Here is a 23,277-nt window from a genome sequence, read left to right on the forward strand (position 1 = left end):
AACTGGTGAAAATTTGATTTTAGGGTATACTTCCCCTGGTGGCAGACTACCAAAAAATCGCTGAAAAATCGAATCTGTAAATTCATATCCAGTACTATGTCAGTTGAAAGAGCATGAATAGCTGCAAATTCTCTGAAAATTGTGTCCCGATCTGACCAGGCGTTCAAGAGTTATGGCCGAAAATGTGCCCTTGCAAGGAAAGATTTTTTTGTTGCATGCTGTCATTTTGTTGACAGCACTGTATTTGAATCTGAGCAGACCGTGCGCAACTTGTCGTATCATGGAAACACGCCAAAGTGTGCAGAATTTTGCTGCAAGTCCAAAAAAGTCCAAAAATCACGTTAAAAAACCACGTATTGGGCTGCAGGACTTTTGCCAGCACCCTCGTGACGTTGCAGATATATGTGGCTTGATTATTGTAGTTGACGTTGATTTAGTGACTTTGGCAAGTTTAAGTCGTGTCAAGAAGTCAGGTAGGATTCAGTACTAGGCAGTAGTGAAACGTGAGTGGTAGTCTTTGCCGGTTTCTGAGGGTATCCTGGATTTGGTGTGCAGCGCTGTGGAAATGGCTTGCTGTGGAGGTCCCAGCACTGGATGTTGTATCAAAGGTACGACCTCGTAGCACGTGCTAAACCTTAAAAAAATCAAAAATTGACTTGGATCTGTGTGAGTCTGTGAGAGAACGCCCACTCGTTCCGTTGTGACAGATTCCAGGGCCACGTTGAGGGGCCCTACCCCACCACCCATGGCTGCTTCTGGACTTGTTTTAGGTTTGGGTCCCGCGCACGGACAAAATGGGCACGAAAATGTGAAAAAGTGTAAAAAAAAAAGCGGCATTTGTTTGGCTCCTGGGTGGCTCGCACACCGTGGCACTATGCCGGAAATTTGACTTTTTCCGGCCTGGAAAGCCTTTCAGTGAGGCGCAAGAACTTGTAAATCATGTCCTGAGGGCCAGCATAGTGGCAGGAGTGTGTGGTCAAAATTTCACTCAAATCCATTGAGAAACACCAAAGTTACGGTCAATTGAATGCCATATGAAATTTATGGGTAGGCTCGGCCCCCTTAACGTTCTCTAACTACCCTGACTATCGAGTATCGTTTCGTGGACTGGTATGTCTCTGCATGAGAATTGCCAGTTGGCATGTGACAGAGATGCCTGGCAGTCACACTGCGCATCTACTGCTTACACATCTACTGCTTACACATCTACTGCTTACACATCTACTGCTTACACATCTACTGCTTACACATCTGCATAATGCCACGGTTTATTATTATTATTATTATTATTATTAACTGGTTTGAGGGAAAGAGACAAACGGGAAAAGTCTGAAGAAAAAATTGACTATCACCACCAGGACTCGAACCAGGGACCCTCGCTTGTAGCCAGCGATGCTCTAACCACTGAGCTATGGTGTAGTCGTCATCCAAGTAGAGACCGTTCAACTTTTTCTTCAGACTTCGTAACTCACACTTCCTGTGAATCCACACAGGCGGGTGGGACGCAGCCCTCACTGTACCCACACACTTCACGTACAAACTAGCACGCGGGGAGCCCCAAGTCATAAAATATTAACTGGTTTGAGGGAAAGAGACAAACGGGAAAAGTCTGAAGAAAAAATTTGACTGTCACCACCAGGACTCGAACCAGGGATTTTTGGATTGGATTGGATTTTTATTTATAGTGGTGACTATAACAGACAATTGCCTAATAACAATAGACCCACTCGAGGGAAAGATGCAAAAAGATATGAATAATTAATATAATAATAGACTACCGGTATTGGATAGGTGATCATGTTCGCATTTTGCATAGCTGAAAGTCATAATTACTAGCGTGAAAAAGCAAGGCATTGGGGTAACAGTTTCTTAAAACGGGCGGAGTTATCCACACAGCGAGCTAGAGGGTGCAAATCATTCCACAGCTTAGCACATTGGAAGGAAGCGCCATGACGGGCAAAGGCAGTTCTGAGCATGGGCAACTTAAGAGTGCGTGATACAAGGCTGCGCGTTGCAAGACCATTATTTAAACGCTCGAACATTTGACTTAATGTGACACTACAGCGGCCTTCCAAACAGCGCCACGTCAGATACAGTAATTTCTTGCAATACATGGTTGCCAAACGATCTAGACCAAGTCTCGCAAATAAAGGGCTTGATGGGCTACAAAAACCAGTATCGTACACTGAACGCAAAGCTCGCTTTAGCATTCGTTCAAGCCTACCTAACTGGGTTAAGGAAAGGCCAGCAGAAAAACAATTTGATGCATATAGAAAATCTGGCAACACTAGGCACTTTACGAAGGTTTCTCGGCAAGTCAGCGGAATATTGTGTCGATTTCGGAACAGAATACCAATTTTACTGGCTAGTTTGGAGACCATAGAATCAACTTGAGTGCTCCAAGAAAGATCCTGGTCCAAATGTATTCCAAGGTACTTTGCACATGTCACTTGCTTGAGCTGCACTCCATGGCAGTAGACTGCAAATTGGTGGTCAGTAATATGTGGCGTAGACAGGAAGAGCACTTGTGTCTTCCGAGCATTTAGAATTAAATTGCGGTTTGACAGCCAGGTACTAATGGCTGAGACAGCTGCAGACAGGGAGTTGCTAAGCGCATTCTTCTGCGTACCGCAAACATACAATAGAATATCGTCAGCAAATTGAATAACTTTCACACAAAACTCGGAGACAATGGACTGGATCGAACGAACATAGAGTACAAAAAGCAGCGGACCAAGAACAGAGCCCTGGGGAACGCCACACATGCAGGGGAAAGGAGGGCTATAGTTCTCAGCAATGTGCACTATTTGGCGACGATTGGACAAATAGTCGGCAAACCAAACTAATGCTGAACCAGATATGCCAAGCTCAAACAAATCATTAATGAGCACTTGGTGCCTGACCTTGTCAAATGCTTTGGACATATCCACGAGCACAGCACCAGTAATTTGTCCGGCATCGCGAGCGCGAACAAACGTGTCCGTGACGAAAACTAGAGCGTCTTCCGTTGAATGTTGACGCAGGGACCCTCGCTTGTAGCCAGCGATGCTCTAACCACTGAGCTATGGTGTAGTCGTCATCCAAGCAGAGACCGTTCAACTTTTTCTTCAGACTTCGTAACTCACACTTCCTGTGAATCCACACAGGCGGGTGGGACGCAGCCCTCACTGTACCCACACACTTCACGTACAAACTAGCACACGGGGAGCCCCAAGTCATAAAATATTAACTGGTTTGAGGGAAAGAGACAAACGGGAAAAGTCTGAAGAAAAAATTGACTGTCACCACCAGGACTCGAACCAGGGACCCTCGCTTGTAGCCAGCGATGCTCTAACCACTGAGCTATGGTGTAGTCGTCATCCAAGCAGAGACCGTTCAACTTTTTCTTCAGACTTCGTAACTCACACTTCCTGTGAATCCACACAGGCGGGTGGGACGCAGCCCTCACTGTACCCACACACTTCACGTACAAACTAGCACACGGGGAGCCCCAAGTCATAAAATATTAACTGGTTTGAGGGAAAGAGACAAACGGGAAAAGTCTGAAGAAAAAATTGACTGTCACCACCAGGACTCGAACCAGGGACCCTCGCTTGTAGCCAGCGATGCTCTAACCACTGAGCTATGGTGTAGTCGTCATCCAAGCAGAGACCGTTCAACTTTTTCTTCAGACTTCGTAACTCACACTTCCTGTGAATCCACACAGGCGGGTGGGACGCAGCCCTCACTGTACCCACACACTTCACGTACAAACTAGCACGCGGGGAGCCCCAAGTCATAAAATATTAACTGGTTTGAGGGAAAGAGACAAACGGGAAAAGTCTGAAGAAAAAATTGACTATCACCACCAGGACTCGAACCAGGGACCCTCGCTTGTAGCCAGCGATGCTCTAACCACTGAGCTATGGTGTAGTCGTCATCCAAGCAGAGACCGTTCAACTTTTTCTTCAGACTTCGTAACTCACACTTCCTGTGAATCCACACAGGCGGGTGGGACGCAGCCCTCACTGTACCCAGGCCACACACTTCACGATTATTATTATTATTATTATTATTACTATTATTATTTAAAGAGTCGGCGTGGAGAAAGCAATTTTATTAGTGCAATTAGGAGTATAATCGATGCAGACATGGCCAGACAACAACGAGTTCATGGAATTTTTAAGGATTTTTATGTTATTCAAAATCGATTTTCGTGTTCCGCTCATCATTGAATAGTATCGGAACTGAGGGTACTGTGTACAAAAATAGAACATTTTATAACAGCATAATTAATTAAAAGTGTGAACAACACAGGAAGTGGTACAGCATTACATAATAGGTGTCAAACATAGTGCTAACGTATATAACTGAGTGCAGCCACAAAGCAAGAGGTGATACAGTGCAACATGACACAACATTTACATCTGATAACCAGCTACGAGAACAACTTTAGCGCGACTACATGCTTCTTTTGTTTACAAAGAACAGGATTATGCACACGAATACATACAGCTTCCAGAACCTTCAACTGCTTAACATAACTTGCACGGCACAAAACAGAAAAGTGAGAATCATCGTACACACTAAGACAATCTGGACGTGATAACAAGTGACAAAATACAGCTGACTTTTTGCTCACGTCGCTCTCTTCCGTCTCATCCCGCTCCTTTCCTTCGACCTCCTCCGCCTTATCCTCGTCCTCCGTCTCATCTTCATCATCATCGTCCTCATCACCACCATCATCATCATCATCAGTCACTTCCTCATCATCCGTTTGATGCTCAGTCTCACTGCACTCCTTATCAGCCTCCAACATGGCTCCATCATCTCCACCAGCATCACAAGTCGTTTGACCGCTGCTCCGCGTCACCGTTGCTGGGTTCTCTGCTACTGCACACCCATTTCCACTGTCCATTTTGCGTGGGCCAAGTCCATTCCGTGCATAAATTTCCAGTGAATAGTTTGCTGTGCTTCTTCTGGGTCTATGGGTGAGGATATTGGTTTCATTTTGGTTTGTCGATGATCTCCCTCTCTGTCCAGACACAGTCGGCACCGTGGATCCCAGCACCGGGGGGACCACCGTCTCGGTAGTCACCAAAGGTAAAGGGGGTGGCTCAGGCGGAGGCAAGGGCAACTGCCGAGGTGAAGGTTCAGTGTCTCTCGGTGGCCCCTCCTCCATTCCGGGACGATGATGTTGTGCTAGAGTAGGCTCCGCTGCCGTTTGCAGTGGGTCGAGAAGTGGTGGCCAGGTCAATGATGGCAAACCCACCCCAGCCCCAGCCACCCACGGCACCCCAGGTGGTGGGGCCGGTGACGGCACGGGAACAGGCGGCGCTGTCGGCACAGCGTGTTTGTCTACTGAGCTAACTGGGTTCTTACACGGCCTACCACGCTTTGGCCGCTTTGCTCTGGCTGCTGGTGGTAATAAGTGCAACGGCACATGTTGTCTGATACGTGCGTTCAGGTGTTGAAGAGTCCTACCAACGTACCGGGCAGCACAATTCCGGCACTCAAAGAGATAAACCAAATGGCTTGAAAGCTGGGGAGGTAGGACATCCTTCCTCACCATGAACGCACGTACCGTGGTGAACACGGGGATGAAGTGGGCAGCAAAGTATGTTTTATTGACTAGGGTCTTGATAGCTCTGGACATGCTGACAGACGCGTTGCCTTTCCAAGGCAGGCATAAGTAGATAGGACACTTCCGAGGACCTGTGAATGTATCTTTGTTATTAGATTCTTGATTCAGTATTTTGTTCAATAAGTCATGTGGGTATCCATTCTTAAGGAATATTGATCTGAGAAATTCCAGCTCGTCGTTGACCTTCGTTTCAGAGCAGAGCCGCCTACTCTAGCACAACATCATCGTCCCGGAATGGAGGAGGGGCCACCGAGAGACACTGAACCTTCACCTCGGCAGTTGCCCTTGCCTCCGCCTGAGCCACCCCCTTTACCTTTGGTGACTACCGAGACGGTGGTCCCCCCGGTGCTGGGATCCACGGTGCCGACTGTGTCTGGACAGAGAGGGAGATCATCGACAAACCAAAATGAAACCAATATCCTCACCCATAGACCCAGAAGAAGCACAGCAAACTATTCACTGGAAATTTATGCACGGAATGGACTTGGCCCACGCAAAATGGACAGTGGAAATGGGTGTGCAGTAGCAGAGAACCCAGCAACGGTGACGCGGAGCAGCGGTCAAACGACTTGTGATGCTGGTGGAGATGATGGAGCCATGTTGGAGGCTGATAAGGAGTGCAGTGAGACTGAGCATCAAACGGATGATGAGGAAGTGACTGATGATGATGATGATGGTGGTGATGAGGACGATGATGATGAAGATGAGACGGAGGACGAGGATAAGGCGGAGGAGGTCGAAGGAAAGGAGCGGGATGAGACGGAAGAGAGCGACGTGAGCAAAAAGTCAGCTGTATTTTGTCACTTGTTATCACGTCCAGATTGTCTTAGTGTGTACGATGATTCTCACTTTTCTGTTTTGTGCCGTGCAAGTTATGTTAAGCAGTTGAAGGTTCTGGAAGCTGTATGTATTCGTGTGCATAATCCTGTTCTTTGTAAACAAAAGAAGCATGTAGTCGAGCTAAAGTTGTTCTCGTAGCTGGTTATCAGATGTAAATGTTGTGTCATGTTGCACTGTATCACCTCTTGCTTTGTGGCTGCACTCAGTTATATACGTTAGCACTATGTTTGACACCTATTATGTAATGCTGTACCACTTCCTGTGTTGTTCACACTTTTAATTAATTATGCTGTTATAAAATGTTCTATTTTTGTACACAGTACCCTCAGTTCCGATACTATTCACTGATGAGCGGAACACGAAAATCGATTTTGAATAACATAAAAATCCTTAAAAATTCCATGAACTCGTTGTTGTCTGGCCATGTCTGCATCGATTATACTCCTAATTATTATTATTATTATTATTATTCAAAGGATCTGTCGGGGAAGTGAACTGCCTGAAAAGAGAAAAAAACGCCAGACCCACCAGGACTCGAACCTGGGACCCTGCTTGCCATGAGCAATGCTCTAACCACTGAGCTATGGGACCAGGCTGAACCTAGAAGGCGCTGACAAGTTTTTCACTCCAAAGGCAGCCCACAACACGTGCCACACATACTGATGGCACTTGGGTCTTTTTCCCTCCCCCAGGGGACCAACCACGGTCAGCTTCTGGAAACTACCAGAGGTGAAAGAAAGTGATTAAATTTGGAAAGGATTGGGAGAACTTCAAATTCAAAGGATCTGTCGGGGAAGTGAACTGCCTGAAAAGATTTGAATTTGAAGTTCTCCCAATCCTTTCCAAATTTAATCACTTTCTTTCACCTCTGGTAGTTTCCAGAAGCTGACCGTGGTTGGTCCCCTGGGGGAGGGAAAAAGACCCAAGTGCCATCAGTATGTGTGGCACGTGTTGTGGGCTGCCTTTGGAGTGAAAAACTTGTCAGCGCCTTCTAGGTTCAGCCTGGTCCCATAGCTCAGTGGTTAGAGCATTGCTCATGGCAAGCAGGGTCCCAGGTTCGAGTCCTGATGGGTCTGGCGTTTTTTTCTCTTTTCAGGCAGTTCACTTCCCCGACAGATCCTTTGAATTTGAAGTTCTCCCAATCCTTTCCAAATTATTATTATTATTATTATTAATGCAATGAATATAACTAAATGCGCACTCATATCACAACCATGGGGACGAATCATGTATTCCAGAACGTTTTCTTGTCACAATTATCAATGGAATTCGTGACTAAAGAGAATGATGAAACTACAATAGGATTTATACACTTGCAGTGGAACAGCGAGGATACAAGCATAGTAAGAAAAATAGCACAAACCTAGGAACAATTTGCACAGGTAATAAACTACTTCAAATAGGTGAGGTGAGAAATGATAGGAAATTCAGCAAGTGCAGTGTGATTATTATTATTATTATTATTAAAGAGAAATGGAGTGAGAAGAAACAACACCTATGAAAATGATAATCCTAGCACTAAGGTAACAACAGGAAAAACTGCGAAAGCACTTAACGAACTTGTAAGGACTACTAGTATACTGTGACACAAGATATGACACCATGGCCAACCAGAGCCAAACAGACAGAACAAGTTGCTACTAAAACAATTTCAAACGAATAATGCTGTCCTTCTGGACACACAGATTAGGCTTATGAATACGTTGACAAACGGCTTCTAACACACTCAACTGCAACTTATAACCATGACGAGCACGGCACAAAACAGAAAAAGAAGAATCAGAATAAACCTTACAGCAATCAGGACGAGATGCAAGATGCTTATACACTGATGACTTCCTACTAGAAAACACACGCTCGCACCCACTCTTACTCACACGATCATTCTCGCTCTCACACAAGTGAGAGACAAGTCCACCATTGGCTCCCGTGGCCATGACCAAGTCACTCCCTCCACCAGCGGAGGTGGATGTGGCTTTGGCGACGCCACGTGTGTTGCATGCAGACACGTTTGCATCAGCATCGCTTGCTGCATCACCGGCAGAGACGACAACAATACCTACCTCAATATCAACGAGACCCAGAAGAACAACTGCTAATTACACCATGACCTATTTCAGTACGGAAGTACCGAGCCAACGGAATACACAACAGGAACGTGAGACGAGGGATGGGAGGAGACGGGACCTGATTGCTCCGAGGCAGGAAGTCGTTGAGGAGGATTCGGCCAGTGAGTCCAGTGATTCCGGTGAGTGTGAGAGCGAGAATGATCGTGTGAGTAAGAGTGGGTGCGAGCGTGTGTTTTCTAGTAGGAAGTCATCAGTGTATAAGCATCTTGCATCTCGTCCTGATTGCTGTAAGGTTTATTCTGATTCTTCTTTTTCTGTTTTGTGCCGTGCTCGTCATGGTTATAAGTTGCAGTTGAGTGTGTTAGAAGCCGTTTGTCAACGTATTCATAAGCCTAATCTGTGTGTCCAGAAGGACAGCATTATTCGTTTGAAATTGTTTTAGTAGCAACTTGTTCTGTCTGTTTGGCTCTGGTTGGCCATGGTGTCATATCTTGTGTCACAGTATACTAGTAGTCCTTACAAGTTCGTTAAGTGCTTTCGCAGTTTTTCCTGTTATTACCTTAGTGCTAGGATTATCATTTTCATAGGTGTTGTTTCTTCTCACTCCATTTCTCTTTATTAGTATCTTTCTGGATTATTATTATTATTATTATTATTATTATTATTATTATTATTTAAAGAGTCGGTGTGGAGAAAGCAATTTTATTAGTGCAATTAGGAGTATAATAGATGCAGACATGGCCAGACAACAACGAGTTCATGGAATTTTTAAGGATTTTTATGTTATTCAAAATCGATTTTCGTGTTCCGCTCATCAGTGAATAGTATCGGAACTGAGGGTACTGTGTACAAAAATAGAACATTTTATAACAGCATAATTAAAAGTTAAACAGTTTCCTCTGAGACAAAAATGCGATAATACTCATAAAAAGGACACACTTCAGGCTCATTACAAACATCTTGAAAGTTTTTGTCTTCACAAGTATACTTTCAAGCCTTCTCGTCAGGTGAAATACAGGCAAGGGAAAAGGAACAGGAACAGTGGATTAAATACAATAAGAAGGTTGTAAAACAGCGCAAAAAAGAAGATAGCTAAAGTAAACAGCGAAAATTGCAATAATGACACAAAGGTGCAAATGCGAGAAAACTCAATAAGCGTGACATGTAGTGCGACAACAAGAGACAACCACTGGACATACATGTAACTAACGAGGTTTTGACGACCTACCTAACAGCCTAAGTGTGAATTTGATTTGTTTCTGCTTGCAAAGGTTGGGTTTTTGTGTGGATGTATACGGCTTCCAAAACATTCAGCAATCTAGCACTGCGTACACGTGACACAATCGAAAACAATCATCTGAATACACAGCACGACAATCAGGATGCTCAAACAAATGACTAGCAATGGACGACTCATACTTATCAGAACTAACATCAGAACAATCAGCATGTGCGGTGGACACATCCGATATCACATGGCTAGCCGAGTGGACCCTAGCCGTTGCCTCTGTCTGTGCTTTAGTCGCTGCCATCGCCATCGTTGCCGATCTTGTCATTCTTCTGGTTGATGCGGTTCCTGTCACTGCCACGCCAGTAGGTGTCTTGTCCGGTTGTTTTTCTGGTGGTCTAGTTAATTGTGAGGTGACGTTGCTTGGTGTTGATGCCGCTGCGTTAGACCATCTTGTACCAGGATGATTCTTTGCTGGACGTCCCCTCCGTGGTCGAGTGGATCGTGCGTGTTGTGGAATAAGGTGTAGCGGTGCGTGTTGTCGGATGCGTGCGTCCAGATGTTGAAGAGTCCTACCTACATATCGGCTCTCACATTGCCGACACTCGAAGTGATAAATCAACTTGGATAATTGGCCTGTAGGTAGGACATCCTTCCTCACCGTGAACGCACGCACCGTGGAGTAGATGAAGCGAATATGAACATTATGGTAATTGGACTCCACGGCAGACTTAACCCGACGCTGAACCATACGGTGATACTGACTCGCCCTTCCACGGTAAACATAGGTATACTGGATTAGTGGAAACTTCAGCATTCTTCTTTGGTCTGGTCTCAGTTACATACTTCACAATAACAGACTCGGGGTATCCATTGAGACGAAACAGCGCACGTAACTTCTCCAACTCCTGCTCCAACCTTGAAGACGAACAAAGGCGACGTGCACGATCCACCAAATTACGCAACAAATTGATCTTTAAATATACAGTGTCGCGCAAAACGAATCCCAAACAATGTACAAGCCAGTGAACGTAGGCTTGCGATAGACCGACGTGACAACACCACCATCAATTGACTTCTCAACGAGCACGTCAAGAAAAGGTAGACGATCTGACTCCTCAAATTCACACGTGAAATCCAACATACCATCAACAACCTTCCTCAGCAGATCACGAAATTGGAGGCACTGAGCCTCGGACTGAAAATACGAGAAAGAATCATCGACAAATCTCACATACAAGGGGGGGGGCATCAAACTAACCGGAATCTGACATTCGTAATAACCAACAAATATATTTGCCAAAACAGGACCAAGGGGCGAACCCATAGCAACGCCATCAATCTGTCGATACATGACACCATCAAAGGAGAACTCCACACCTGACGTTACCAAGCGGATCATTTCGCGGAACGAATCTTCACGTAACTCGCCAGGCGGACATAGTGAGCGATGATATAGCGTTTCACAGCAAATATCAATGACTTTATCCAAAGGGACATTAATTTTGTGAACAGACTAACAACATCGTAAGAGCACTTATAACATAGGTATCGGGGAAGGAGTGGTCGCGCAGAATATCGACAAATTGAAAACTATCGCGCACTACATACCGACTGTATAATTCTAAAACGGGTTGCAACATTCTACATAGCCAGCGAGAAATCTTATACTGGGGAGAACCTAACATAGAAAGGATGGGACGGACAGGACAATCCCTCTTATGAATCTTCGGTATTAAAACCATACATTCTAGGGCGAGCTGAACCCAAAGGCTTAAGCAGCTTAGCCTCATAGTCAATCAGTTCCTTCGACTCAACCAACCTATCAAGAAAGGCGCATAATTTATCTTCAATTATAGAGGTACGATCATGTGACTCGACGGGACCTAACTTAACAAACTTAGAGGCATCGAAAAAAATGTGAAGGGTCTTAGCAATATATTCGGCTTTCTTCAAAATTACTACGGCTCGACCCTTGTCAGGCCTTGTGATTGCTATATCTGGATTATTGCGTAACTCTTTACGAGCTTTGTAATGTTGAGGAGATATAGGGTATTGCGCCGTATCACTCCGCGCATCAAGGTAGTCAACCGCCACAGCAGAGAGCTTGGTCGCGGCAACGTCATATGACTCAGATGACTTAGGGAGGGAACCAGACTACCGATCGTGAAACAACTCAAATTGTGCATAGACCTCCTCGCGGCCAGGCTTGCAAGGTAAACCATAGTCCATACCCCGGCACAACAACTCTCTTTGTGCATCCGACAATTAAAAGTGTGAACAAAAAAGGAAGTGCTACAGCATTACATAATAGGTGTCAAACATAGTGCTAACATATATAACTGAGTGCTGCGAAATCGGCCACGGCTTTGCAGGAACGTACACTGACTGGCAGAGTGTTCCACAGCGCAGGTCCACGGAAGAACGGTCGGCGAGTGCCTGTATTCGTCCTGGCCAGCGGGAGAATGAGCCCGGCGTTGGCTTGATGTCGAGTTGTGGCCGTGGTGGCGGGCGTCAGCTGCTTTGAAAGCGCTGTACTACATTGGCCGTTCAGGCCGCGCCAGATGATGAAAGCAGCTGAGGAAATCGGTGTGGACATCCAACTCCGCGTCCCACACACAAGTCACGTGTCGCAAGTTGCTGATGTGGCCAACTACTTCCCAGCCTTCAAGAGGAAGCCTAGGCAAGCGAAGTCTGATCTGCTTGTGAAGAAGGTCCTTGGTGGTCAGCCACCTCGCCTTGGTGTTGCCGATATGCCAGCCATTGTCAAACAACCTCGGGAGGACGCTTTCCATGCTAGTATCAGCCGCAAGGGATGGGCAGAGATCGGATTTGATCCAGCGACCAAGTGCTGCAACAGAAAGCTCTTCTGGGACCTCAAGTTGAATGAGGAAGCCACCAAGGAGAAGCTCAACCAGTCAAATGCCAGTGGTCTTGTCCTCGACACCGGCTGCATACAGTTTCAACAACATGCTGCAACTGCAGATGACAACGAATGCACCTCCGATTCATCAGACGCAGGCGATTCTGATGCCAATGTCGACAATCTTCGGTTGGGCGGCGAAGATTTCCAGGTGAGTTATTTTCTTACATTCAACATCTCTAATTTTAGTACTACTAACTTCCATCGCACACAGCCGCACGAAGTCCTTCAATGTTGCAACACAAAAGACATACAGTTGATGCGTGCACTGTGGGTACTGTTCATTTACTTTTCTTTTTCTTCTTTTTTCAACGCAACCAAGCCTCTTGTGCGGGCAAAATAAACACAATAATTATTACGAGTGCAACCTCAACAGCACCGGAAGAAAAACGAGCAAAAATGGCTGTGAAAACAGTCGAGAGATCAAAAATGGCTGTGAAAACAGTCTAGTACTACAGTCTAATGTCATAAAATGGCTGTGAATACAGTCTACTGTTCATTTACTGGTATTTTTGTGGCTTGCATTTTACAGCATTCATTGGTTCACAATGACATGTTTTACTATATTCTTAACAGGCTGAACAATACCTTTGCATTATAATTATGTCTTTCCTCTGTCTACAGTTTGGGCCCGTTGACATACGGGGCAGGTCGAGCTAAGCTTGAAGAGCGGCAGAAGCGGAAAGAGGCGCAAGAAAACCTCAAGAATGAGCGACCTGCTAAGAAACTAGCCAAGGACAATCGGAAATCTCAGGATAGTCAGCACGCTGCTAGGGAAGCTGCGAAGCTCTTATGGCAACATCACGACCAGGGTATGAAAGTGGCCATTACCAAACTCCAGAAGAAGCATCTTGCAGCACTTCTTCTTTTGACCAATGAATCTGTAAAGGGATCTGAGTCCAACGCAGTGCTTCTATCCGCATTGGAGAAGAAGTTGTCAGATGAGGATCCTGTGGAAGAGGTTAACAATATGCGTTCTCTGGTGTCATTGTTCCATGACATTCCTTCAGCACCGACTCTCGCTTCCGATGTTTCTGTATCCCCGTGCTCTGAGCCCCCTGCAACGTACCTGAGCTCTTTGTCTTCTACAGCAACATGTAGCCCTAGCCCTGGAGCATCACTTCAACTTCAAGTGGACTTATCATGCAGTTCTCCGCTAGCAACACCCAGTCCTCTGTCATCTCGGCCCGTGGACACCTGCAACTTACACACTGCATGCCCCGACTTCAGCACCTGCAGCCGATGCTTCAGCCACTGTAAGCATGGTAAGTGGCTTGGTAATAAAAATTAATGCAAATAGCAGCCCTGTGTTGTCATCCAATTCAGCATATCTCCACGTACTCGTATGTACCTTGGCACATCACGGATGTCAACAGCATCTCCTAGACCGCCGCTAGCATCGCCACAGGCTTCACATGGACTGACATCGAGGTATGCGTTTTGCTAGTTGAATGACTTGATTTCATAATAATTGTAGTCTAGCTTGTTTTGGTGTGTGTGTGTGGGGGGGGGGGGGGGCAGGATGGTTTCTAAATTAGGGTTCAAGTTTGCACAACACATGAAGCAATTCGTTCTGCTCAGTTGTTAGTATGAACACCCTATTTGAACGATTGTGTTTGTTTTGTTTGTATTCGGCTTTGCTCAGAGTGCAGCATGCAACAAGTGTCATAGGTCGTAGACCGCCGCTAGCACCGCGGCAGTAATAGCACGCATGCGCAGTGGCTAATAGTGTGCCTCATCGGGTATGTCACAGTATGTTGCAGAACTTTCTATCTTCCTTTGGGAATTATTTTTAAAGTGTGGAACAGCAGACTTTCCTTTGGGCTTTTTTAGGCTGACCTCCACTGGTTTCGAAAGTCGTTGTATAAGAGTAGGTGCATTTCTACTCTGTGTGCGGCTGACTATAACTACAAGTAATTGTACATGTTTAGTTGATAACCCCGTATCTACCTGTGCAGGGTTTACCGGGTGTTAGCGACCGTCGTGAGTTTTTTCGGGAACGGACACGATAGTAATTTACTTTATATTTACTTACCGGTGCATGTCCATGTGTTTGGTGTTTGCAGTTTTCATAACAGCCGACATTACCAAGACAACAAGGAGGCGAAATCGCCTGTTTGTGGTGCGACGTTAAATAAACTTCTACAACAACAACAACAACAACAACAACAACCACTTAGAAGTTGCTAATTTATGTAGCATATACTGTAACACGTGTAGTTTTCCTCACTGTTTATTTCTATTGCATGATTTGCATCAGGAGATCCCCTCGACAGGCCATCGCCTCTGGGAGATCCTTTAATAAAGATTATTATTATTATTATTATGTGAGGATTCCTTCCATATGTATCACCGCGTAAATCAGTCTCTATCCTTCTTGCTCTTATTGTTTCGTGCTTGTATTGGTCGTGTTACATTATATCTTTTCCATGGCCCGATCGGAATCGGATCCCTTCTTTTTCTGCATGCCTTGCTCCCCATTGGCACATATATGAGCAGGAATTGCTTTGACGTACGATTTGATTTTATCTTTTATTATGCACTCTCTGCTTTGATTGCAGAAAGTGTGTGTTTTGACTTTTGAGTCATGTTCGTTCTTCGGAATTAACTGTCACGGTGATTCTTCTTTCCCATTTGAGCTGGTTGAGTTTTTGTTACTGCAGACTAACAGTTATGGGTGTCTGCTTTTGATGAAGACCTTATTGATTTGTATCTTTCTGGTGGTCCTCTTATGAGTGCTGGATCTGCATGACTGACTTGATTTGTGTTGCATAGTAGCAAGGATTAGTAAAATACCGGCATTTTACTACTCCCTTGTAATAGCATAATAATAATACTTTTCCCGTTTGTCTCTTTCCCTCAAACCAGTTAAAATAATAATAATAATAATAATATCTTTATTAGGATGACCCAGAGGCTTGTATCGGGGCGTGCGGAATGAGCTCTCGTGCTGCCCTGCTTCTGATTGTATTGGTTATTTCAAGCTAGATTGGTGTAGTACCAGCTATTGAAGTAATATTTATCAACTTCAACACATTTATGCATGGTTAGCCTGGTTTGTGATGATATTTTACACAATGTCAAATAATGACACACCTACTTGTTCAAGGGTGTGAACACCATGAAAGCAGGGCGTGATCTTGGGAACTTTCCTTCAATGGATCGTCCCCATTTTTGGACACAATGGGCAAGAAGGATGCTACTTCCACTTGCCACAAAAAAAGTTTGACATTGCTTTGCTAGAAGTTGATGAAAAAGTGACATTTTACAAACATGTTAAAAAGCCAAACCACCTCGTACCCTGGCTGCCACGGCTTAGACGGATGATAGACATTGTAAAATAGAAGAAGAATACACATGGAAACGATTTATGAAGCAACTATCCACGACTGTAACAATAATAAACGGTCAGTACGTGCGATAACAGGGCACAACACTGACCGGCTACTGAGACATTCAGCGACCTAATGATTTGACATTGTGTTCTGATTGCCTTTTCTTTGCGTTGTTGTTTTTCATCACTATTGATTTCACGATCTATTTATTTTTGCCCGTACAAGAGGCGTTAATACATGTACAGTAGTAGCAAGAGTACATGCATGTACCGTCCTCCTCCTTCCTCCACCCTTTTTCTTAATTGGCCTCATTATGGCATTCGCTTCCATGTAATTGGGCTTGTAGCCCGTGTGTGTACTTGCGAATTCAAATAAAACCACACCTACATGTAACCCCCTGGGGGTTATGTACTCTTGGTAGTAGTATTTATTATTTTACTTGGGTATACCCAACAGGCCTATGGCCTTCTCATAGGGTGCCCAAGAAGAAATTGTGAGCAGCTAGCGCGAAAACCTAGCCGAGAAGCAGGCAAGGTGCGCATAAGTATAACCATACATCCTCACAACTGAGGGTTAGGCATGGGCGGATAATGCTCGAAAAGCAGTGAAATTGGCAGAACCATACAAACCTTATGGCGGGCAATTCCTCGAATTCTGCTCCAGTTCTTTATCCAAAATACCATACCAAACATGCATGAAACTTACCAGAAGAAGTACCGAATTCTGCCAATTTTTCTGCCGGCATTAGCCGCATATGCAGCCTACCGAGGGTGTATGCTCTTTCTCATCGACAAACAACACAACATTTTACGGAGATGTGTTGAAGCTAGGTGTCAGGACGTCGAATGTTTCAGTACTCTGTCAGTTTTGTGCCTAGTTATTGCACTTTCTGACTGTATATAGTATCATGTTACAGTGATGGAGAGTTACTCTTAACTCGTATCCATATGTCTTTTTCTCTTGCACAACATTTTAATTTAGTACTGATAGAAATACAGGTCTAGCAATCAAGTCGCAATCAAGTCGAGGATCAATCAAACTGTTGAGGATGGCGACGTCTGGAAACCGTTGTCGCGAACCAAACGAGTCCTGGACAACGCCACGGTGGCGAAGAACACACCCGTACACGTACGGAGTATAATGCCCTGGGGACTTATACATGCATGCTCTTGGTATGACCAAGACTGGCAAGAGTGCATAATCTAGTATAGATGTACATGGACATGTACATGTACAGTGGGTATGGTAGAACAGGGTCAGCCAGGGAAACCTGGGATCGATTAGCCGAACGGCCAGAAGTTTCAGAACCAATTAATTAACACTTCTTCGTGATTCGTATGGTGTCGTCCACTCTGCCACCAATTTCAGTCAAGGAGGTCACTTCGGAGGTTAGGTACGAGTCAAGAAGTGTCGCGGAAAAAAGAACCACTGAAGCATTTTTTGACGAAAAAGGCTTGCAGCTAGCTACATGTACATGACGCTCGCATGCAGTCAAAAGCAAAGGGGGGGGGGGGCATCGTACAGCTTACCATAGACATTATGCATCGAACAGCTTTCTATAGCCGCACCTGCAGCAGAGCGCGATGCCAGGGAGTCCAAGTGGAAGCACTTCGGAATGCCACAGGAACTCTTATGTCCTTTTGATACTAATACTTATAATAGGATAATTTCCGCAACATGGGTTATGATTACTAGTATGTATGTGTGTGTGCATGTCAAAACAGCACAGCCAGTGATCATTCCGGTAGACCTGTAACATCAAAATAATGGAAGAGAGAGAGAGAGAGAGAGAGAGAGAGAGAGAGAGAGAGAGAGAGAGAGAGAGAGAGAGAGAGAGAGAGAGAGAGAGAGAGAGAGAGAGAGAGAGAGAGAGAGAGAGAGAGAGAGAGAGAGAGAGAGAGAGAGAGAGAGAGAGAGAGAGAGAGAGAGAGAGAGAGAGAGAGAGAGAGAGAGAGAGAGAGAGAGAGAGAGAGAGAGAGAGAGAGAGAGAGAGAGAGAGAGAGAGAGAGAGAGAGAGAGAGAGAGAGAGAGAGAGAGAGAGAGAGAGAGAGAGAGAGAGAGAGAGAGAGAGAGAGAGAGAGAGAGAGAGCACTGCCTTGTTTGAATGCACAGCGGTCTTCAGTGGATCGAATGTTAGCCACTGGGTAGCAGCATTTCAATACTGGCAGAAGCAGCAACTGCGAAATGCATAACATGCAATGGTCGCTCCACTATAATGGTGCCACCTCATTGTCGAGGCAAACATGGAACAGTCAACAGGTGTGTAGCTGGACCTCGGGTAGCGGAATGCTCACAGTATGTATAATAATAATAATAACTTTATTAGGATGACCCAAAGGCTGACCGCCTATCGTGGGGTCCGTCGCATTGAAGGATGATGGTACAAGAGAGAACAGGTTGGGAAGGGGGGGGGGGACTACGATGAACAGGGTAACGGCATGCCAGCGAGTAGACCTGAATACTGACAAGAATGTTTGCGCAGCTCTTTCTTGAATACATGGACAGAAGATTCTGTAGCTAGGGGCCTCCGGGCGAGCGCGAATAGGATTGAATTGTAATAAAACCAAAGACAGGTCCGTTCGAGAACCATTGTGACTCAGAACCCTATTTGAGAACCATTGTGAGAACATGTTTGTGAGATTCAACCCCCGAATCTCAGCCTGGACTGTCCACTCTGTTCGCAAGCAAGTCCCTCATTTCGGATAGTTTCCACCGGACATCGAGTTGGAGTCCTAGAGGATTGCCCGTCGCAACAACTGCGTCATTTTCTTCAACAGAAGTTCATTGCCGATACCATGTCCTCTCCAGCCACTACGCCCGAGGATGTCCTGGATTTCTGGTTTTCTCTAGCTCCTGAGGAGCACTTCAAAGTGAATCCGGAGTTAGATGAGAAGATTCGCGCTAAGTTTAGCCAGTTGCACGATCAGGCAAGTGCTGGACAATTGGACTGCTGGAAAGATGGTGTTGAGTCATGCCTGGCACTGACTATTATTCTGGATCAGTTTTCCAGGAACATGTTCCGTGGCTCAGGCGATATGTATGTCAATGATGTGTTGGCGTTGGCCGTGGCCAGCCATGCTCTAGAACAGGACTATCACAGGTGCCTCCCAGTACCACGTGCAAGTTTCTTTTTCTTGCCATTCATGCACAGTGAGGAAATGAGTGATCAGCACAGGTGCGTCCAACTCTACCGTGCTGAGTGTGACACAAACGGAGCAGCTCCTGCTGCTTCGCTCGACTTAGCTATAAGGCATAAGTACATAGTGGAGCGCTTTGGCAAATTTCCACATCGCGATGCGCTACTGGGCCGCAAGTCGACAGCAGAAGAATTGGAGTTTCTCACTCAGCCTGGATCGTCTTTCTGAGCAGTGCTTGGTCGCCACCAGGGAGTCGTAAAGTGAATTAGATATTTTTTTAAATGACTCCCCTTTCTCTCTCTTTGATGTTGCTTGTGTTTTCACAGTTTAAAAAAAACTATTTTTTAAATGACTCCCTGGTAGGCAGCTGGTACTCATAGTGTAGCGTTGGCACGCTAGTAACACACACACAGCTGCAGCGTGAATCACTTTCAATGTATTGGTCACGCGTGTTGCACCGCACCGCACCCCGCACTTGCAACTCTATACCGTGCTTGCAGATCCATGACATGGATAGTACTACTAGTAACTAGTCTCACTGCGTTCAATGTAACTGTTTTAATAATTATATTGACCTTAGAAATACTACTCTAGACCTTTTGCTGCACTTTCAACCGCCTCTTTTACGCCCATTGCCCACACCGCTGTTCAGCTCCTTCTTCTGCATAGAACCAAATAGCATTCCTTGTGCAATGACTGTGGCCCACACATCTTACTTTGACCTTTCTTCTTCTGCTCTACGTATCCCCTGGTCATAGCTTGGCTTGGCTTACTTACATGAACAGTTCCTCACCCTATAAAAGCTGCTGTTCACAATTCTCTGCAGTTCAGTTAGAAATGCCAGTTAGACATGTCAGTTTAGAGTTAGAGTTCAACCTTCAATCCAGTCTTTCGTGATAATAAAGTTAACAACAGTGCGTTCACTGAGACCCGTGTGCATTTGCCTCCGAGAGAGACTGCGGCCCGCTACATTAGCAGTAGACCATTGTCATTGGCATTGTCACCAATGCCACGTGATTGTGGATTCCCGTATGTCAAGTGATTGTCGCCTTGGCGTCGACCAATGACAGATCAAATTGCGTCGGCTGGAAAGCGTGGTCCTGCCTGCTCAAAGGTGATGGAACTGGATCCACCGCCCGTCGACAAGTGAGGACGGGCAGGAACGTCGAACGGATTCCACTGCCCGTCGTCACTAGACGACGGGCAGGAACGGAATCCACTGCGTTCATTGGCTCACGAATAGGGGTGTGCGGATAATGCTCGAGAAGTTGGCAGATTCTGCTCGAAAAGCAGTGAAATTGGCAGAACCATACAAACCTTATGGCGGGCAATTCCTCGAATTCTGCTCCATTTCTTTATTCACATAACAAACATGCATGAAACTTTCCAAAAACAGTACCGAATTCTGCCATTTTTTCTGCCGGCATTATCCGCATATGCCTACTCACGAACTACAACTTACAGACAGTACAAGTACATGTATGGTGTTTTATTTATAGGTTAGTGCATGGCAGGGAGGGCCTTATGGCTTGTTAGTGCCCGACAGGTTAGCCTGAGGGCCGTAGGCCCGAGGGCTAACCTGAAGGGCACAAACAAGCCATAAGACCCTCCCTGCCATGCACTAACTATTTTAGAACGAGGTTACATGCATTATCTCACTTCCATTATGCTTGTGTACCAATATATGGGGTAGTTTTGTGGTTTGTGTGCAGAGAGACTTGGTGTGGTATGAAAGAATATTTTCTTCTGGTAAGTTATGGTAACTCAGCACCACTTAGGACTACTAAAAGTAGAATGGAAGCAAATGAAATGCTGGGCTCTTATTGCGAGCTTCATTCTTATTCATATACATGTATGTAGCTTGTGGAGCTATTTAGGGGCTTTTAGAGCCCCTTGTCGATAGCTCTAATGACTTTGATCCTCGCTTTTTATAGGTTTCCGCAAGCTGTTGACAAAGAAAATTCGTACAGATGAAAGAATACGGGAGGCAAAAGCCGTACACACTTCTGAATTGCGTAGCTTTTAGTAGCACACCGTACACGTTATGCAGAGTTCATTATCTGCACCGTACTATTATGCATACAGGGAGTTGTACGCACCAGTTTAGAGTATATTCAGCGGGCTTTAAACTAATCCAAGGCCCTCGACGCGTCATCAAGAGTAGTAAAATAACGATTGAGCGGGCTTTAAACTCTGATAAGGCCCTTGGCGGGAATGTCGCTGATTGGTCGTTTCCTGGACAACGAGACAGACCTCGTTCTAAAACCTATTAAACACTGGTTCGAAACCAGTATTATAAGTACATGTACATGTACATGTACCGGTATGTGTAATACCAAGAGTACATAACCCCAAGAGTGTGCAACTCCAGCTATGGCCCAGTATGGGGTCTGCGACGGCAGAACTTCACATCACGTGATGAACCCGTGCACTCTGTGCATGATATTTGAAGTATGTCGTGATTCAGAAAACGTCTGTACGGGGATCACTGAGTATCACGTGGTAAATACCAATGATCAAGTCAAAGGAAAAAGAAGTTAAGAGAAATGCAAAGCAGAGCTGGAGTGCAGCCGCCCGATAGCGGACTGAAAACTACTAGTAGTAGGATGAAAAGAGCACAGGCGAAGCCAATACAGACAAAACCAGAGGCAAATGGTATCAAATGCGAATGCCCGCCTCAGCAACCGCCAAGGTGGGAGGTGAGTCCAACTGCACCGGCCGAAGATTCCGGGATCCGCGCAAACACATCACGCTGGACCGGAGTAGGGCAAAACTCAATTTGCATCGAACCCAAGACATAACACAGCTGTATGCTTCTCCAGTCTTCGCGGCTTGAAGAGAAGCTATCCGCTTGTAGAGCGACTCCGCGTGTTTGCCCAAACCACCAGTGGTAGAGAATATGGCCGGAACAAACAACGAATGCTCTATGTCGCGGACACGTTGCTCGTAGCAGCGCCGCTTCTCCTTCTCGTGCTTGGTGTAGCAGGAAGCAATGGAGGTGGCGCGGTTTGAGGTCGCATGAGGATTGAAACCCTCACATCGATGAAGGTGCGCTCAAACCGGCCACCCCAGATGCCACTTGCCGCAACGTCGAGACGGGCCTGCTCAGTCTGGATAGCGGTGCGATACCGGAACTGCTCCCCAGTGACCGGCTGGAGGTGGGGCTCCACGGAGACATTGTGAACCACTCGCTTCAGCATATGGGCAGTGAGGTCACGCACCTCATTGTGCCGCACCGACGGAAACCCCCCTGTGGGGCAAGACAAAGCGTGAGCGACTGAAAATGTGGCTCCACAGCTGCAAGATGATGGCAGTCGCTGTGGAAGCCAGCCGTAGCGCAAGTGGATTCCGTCGCGGAACTCACCCATGGTGAGGGTCAAGCCATGCCGCTTCAAGGGTCGACAGGTCAGCCAGGAAGAAGCTCCCTTCTCCGACGCTAGCGCAATGACCATGATAGATACTGGGTTGTATGCAGCCCAGCTTTGGGTACAACTCTCTTGTGGTCACTTTGCACTGTTTGCCAGCATAACCTTTTGAACCATGTCACATGATGTGAAGTTCTGCCGTCGCAGCACAGCATAGAGGTTGTGCAGGCAGTAGTAGTAGAAGTAGTAGTAGAATTTAATATTTTGATAGGGAAGGACCTACAGACGTTGCCGTCTTGTTACAGGGAACCCTAAGTGCTCTTTACAGAGCGAAACAAAAACGGATAGATGCTCAACCTGACGACACGAGACAGGCAGAGAATTCCACCTATCAGCGCCAAGGAAAGAAATAGAGAACATGCCATATCTAGTGGTAGCAGCGGGCAAAGAAAGTGAAGAGAATGATTGCCCTCTAGTGCGCCTCTCGGTTGCACACTCTTGGGGTTATGTACTCTTGGTAATACTAATACCGTATTTCCTTAGACCATGCTCAAATAGTAGACCCTCCTAGAGGCCTTACGGAAAAATAGTAGACCATGCCCGAATAAGAGACCCCGTCTCTTATTTTGAGTTCATCGCTTTGCGCATGCGCACTAAGAAAGCACGTGGTGGATCAAAAAAGGACGCGATTTTAGGTTGCGCAACTACAATTTTTGTAGTGGCTAGTGCTTTCTTTCATTATTTGAGCACGGTCCAC

The 23,277-nt window shown here is 45.8% G+C and overlaps 1 protein-coding gene across 1 annotated transcript; it reads left to right on the plus strand.

Annotated features, from left to right (window-relative positions):
- The first annotated feature begins 18,813 nt into the window (after positions 1-18,813).
- Positions 18,814-19,383, plus strand: LOC135812923 (uncharacterized). Its single transcript, XM_065326140.1, has one exon. It carries the CDS (start codon positions 18,814-18,816, stop codon positions 19,381-19,383), a length of 570 nt encoding a protein of 189 aa, XP_065182212.1.
- The last annotated feature ends 3,894 nt before the right edge of the window (positions 19,384-23,277 follow it).

Source organism: Sycon ciliatum, chromosome 3 (genome assembly GCF_964019385.1).
Source record: "Sycon ciliatum chromosome 3, ocSycCili1.1, whole genome shotgun sequence".
NCBI classification, from domain to species: Eukaryota; Metazoa; Porifera; class Calcarea; order Leucosolenida; family Sycettidae; genus Sycon; species Sycon ciliatum.

Bases quoted from the DNA above. Each gene is read 5' to 3' on its own strand.
- LOC135812923 (XM_065326140.1), top strand. From the start codon at position 18,814: ATGTCCTCTCCAGCCACTACGCCCGAGGATGTCCTGGATTTCTGGTTT.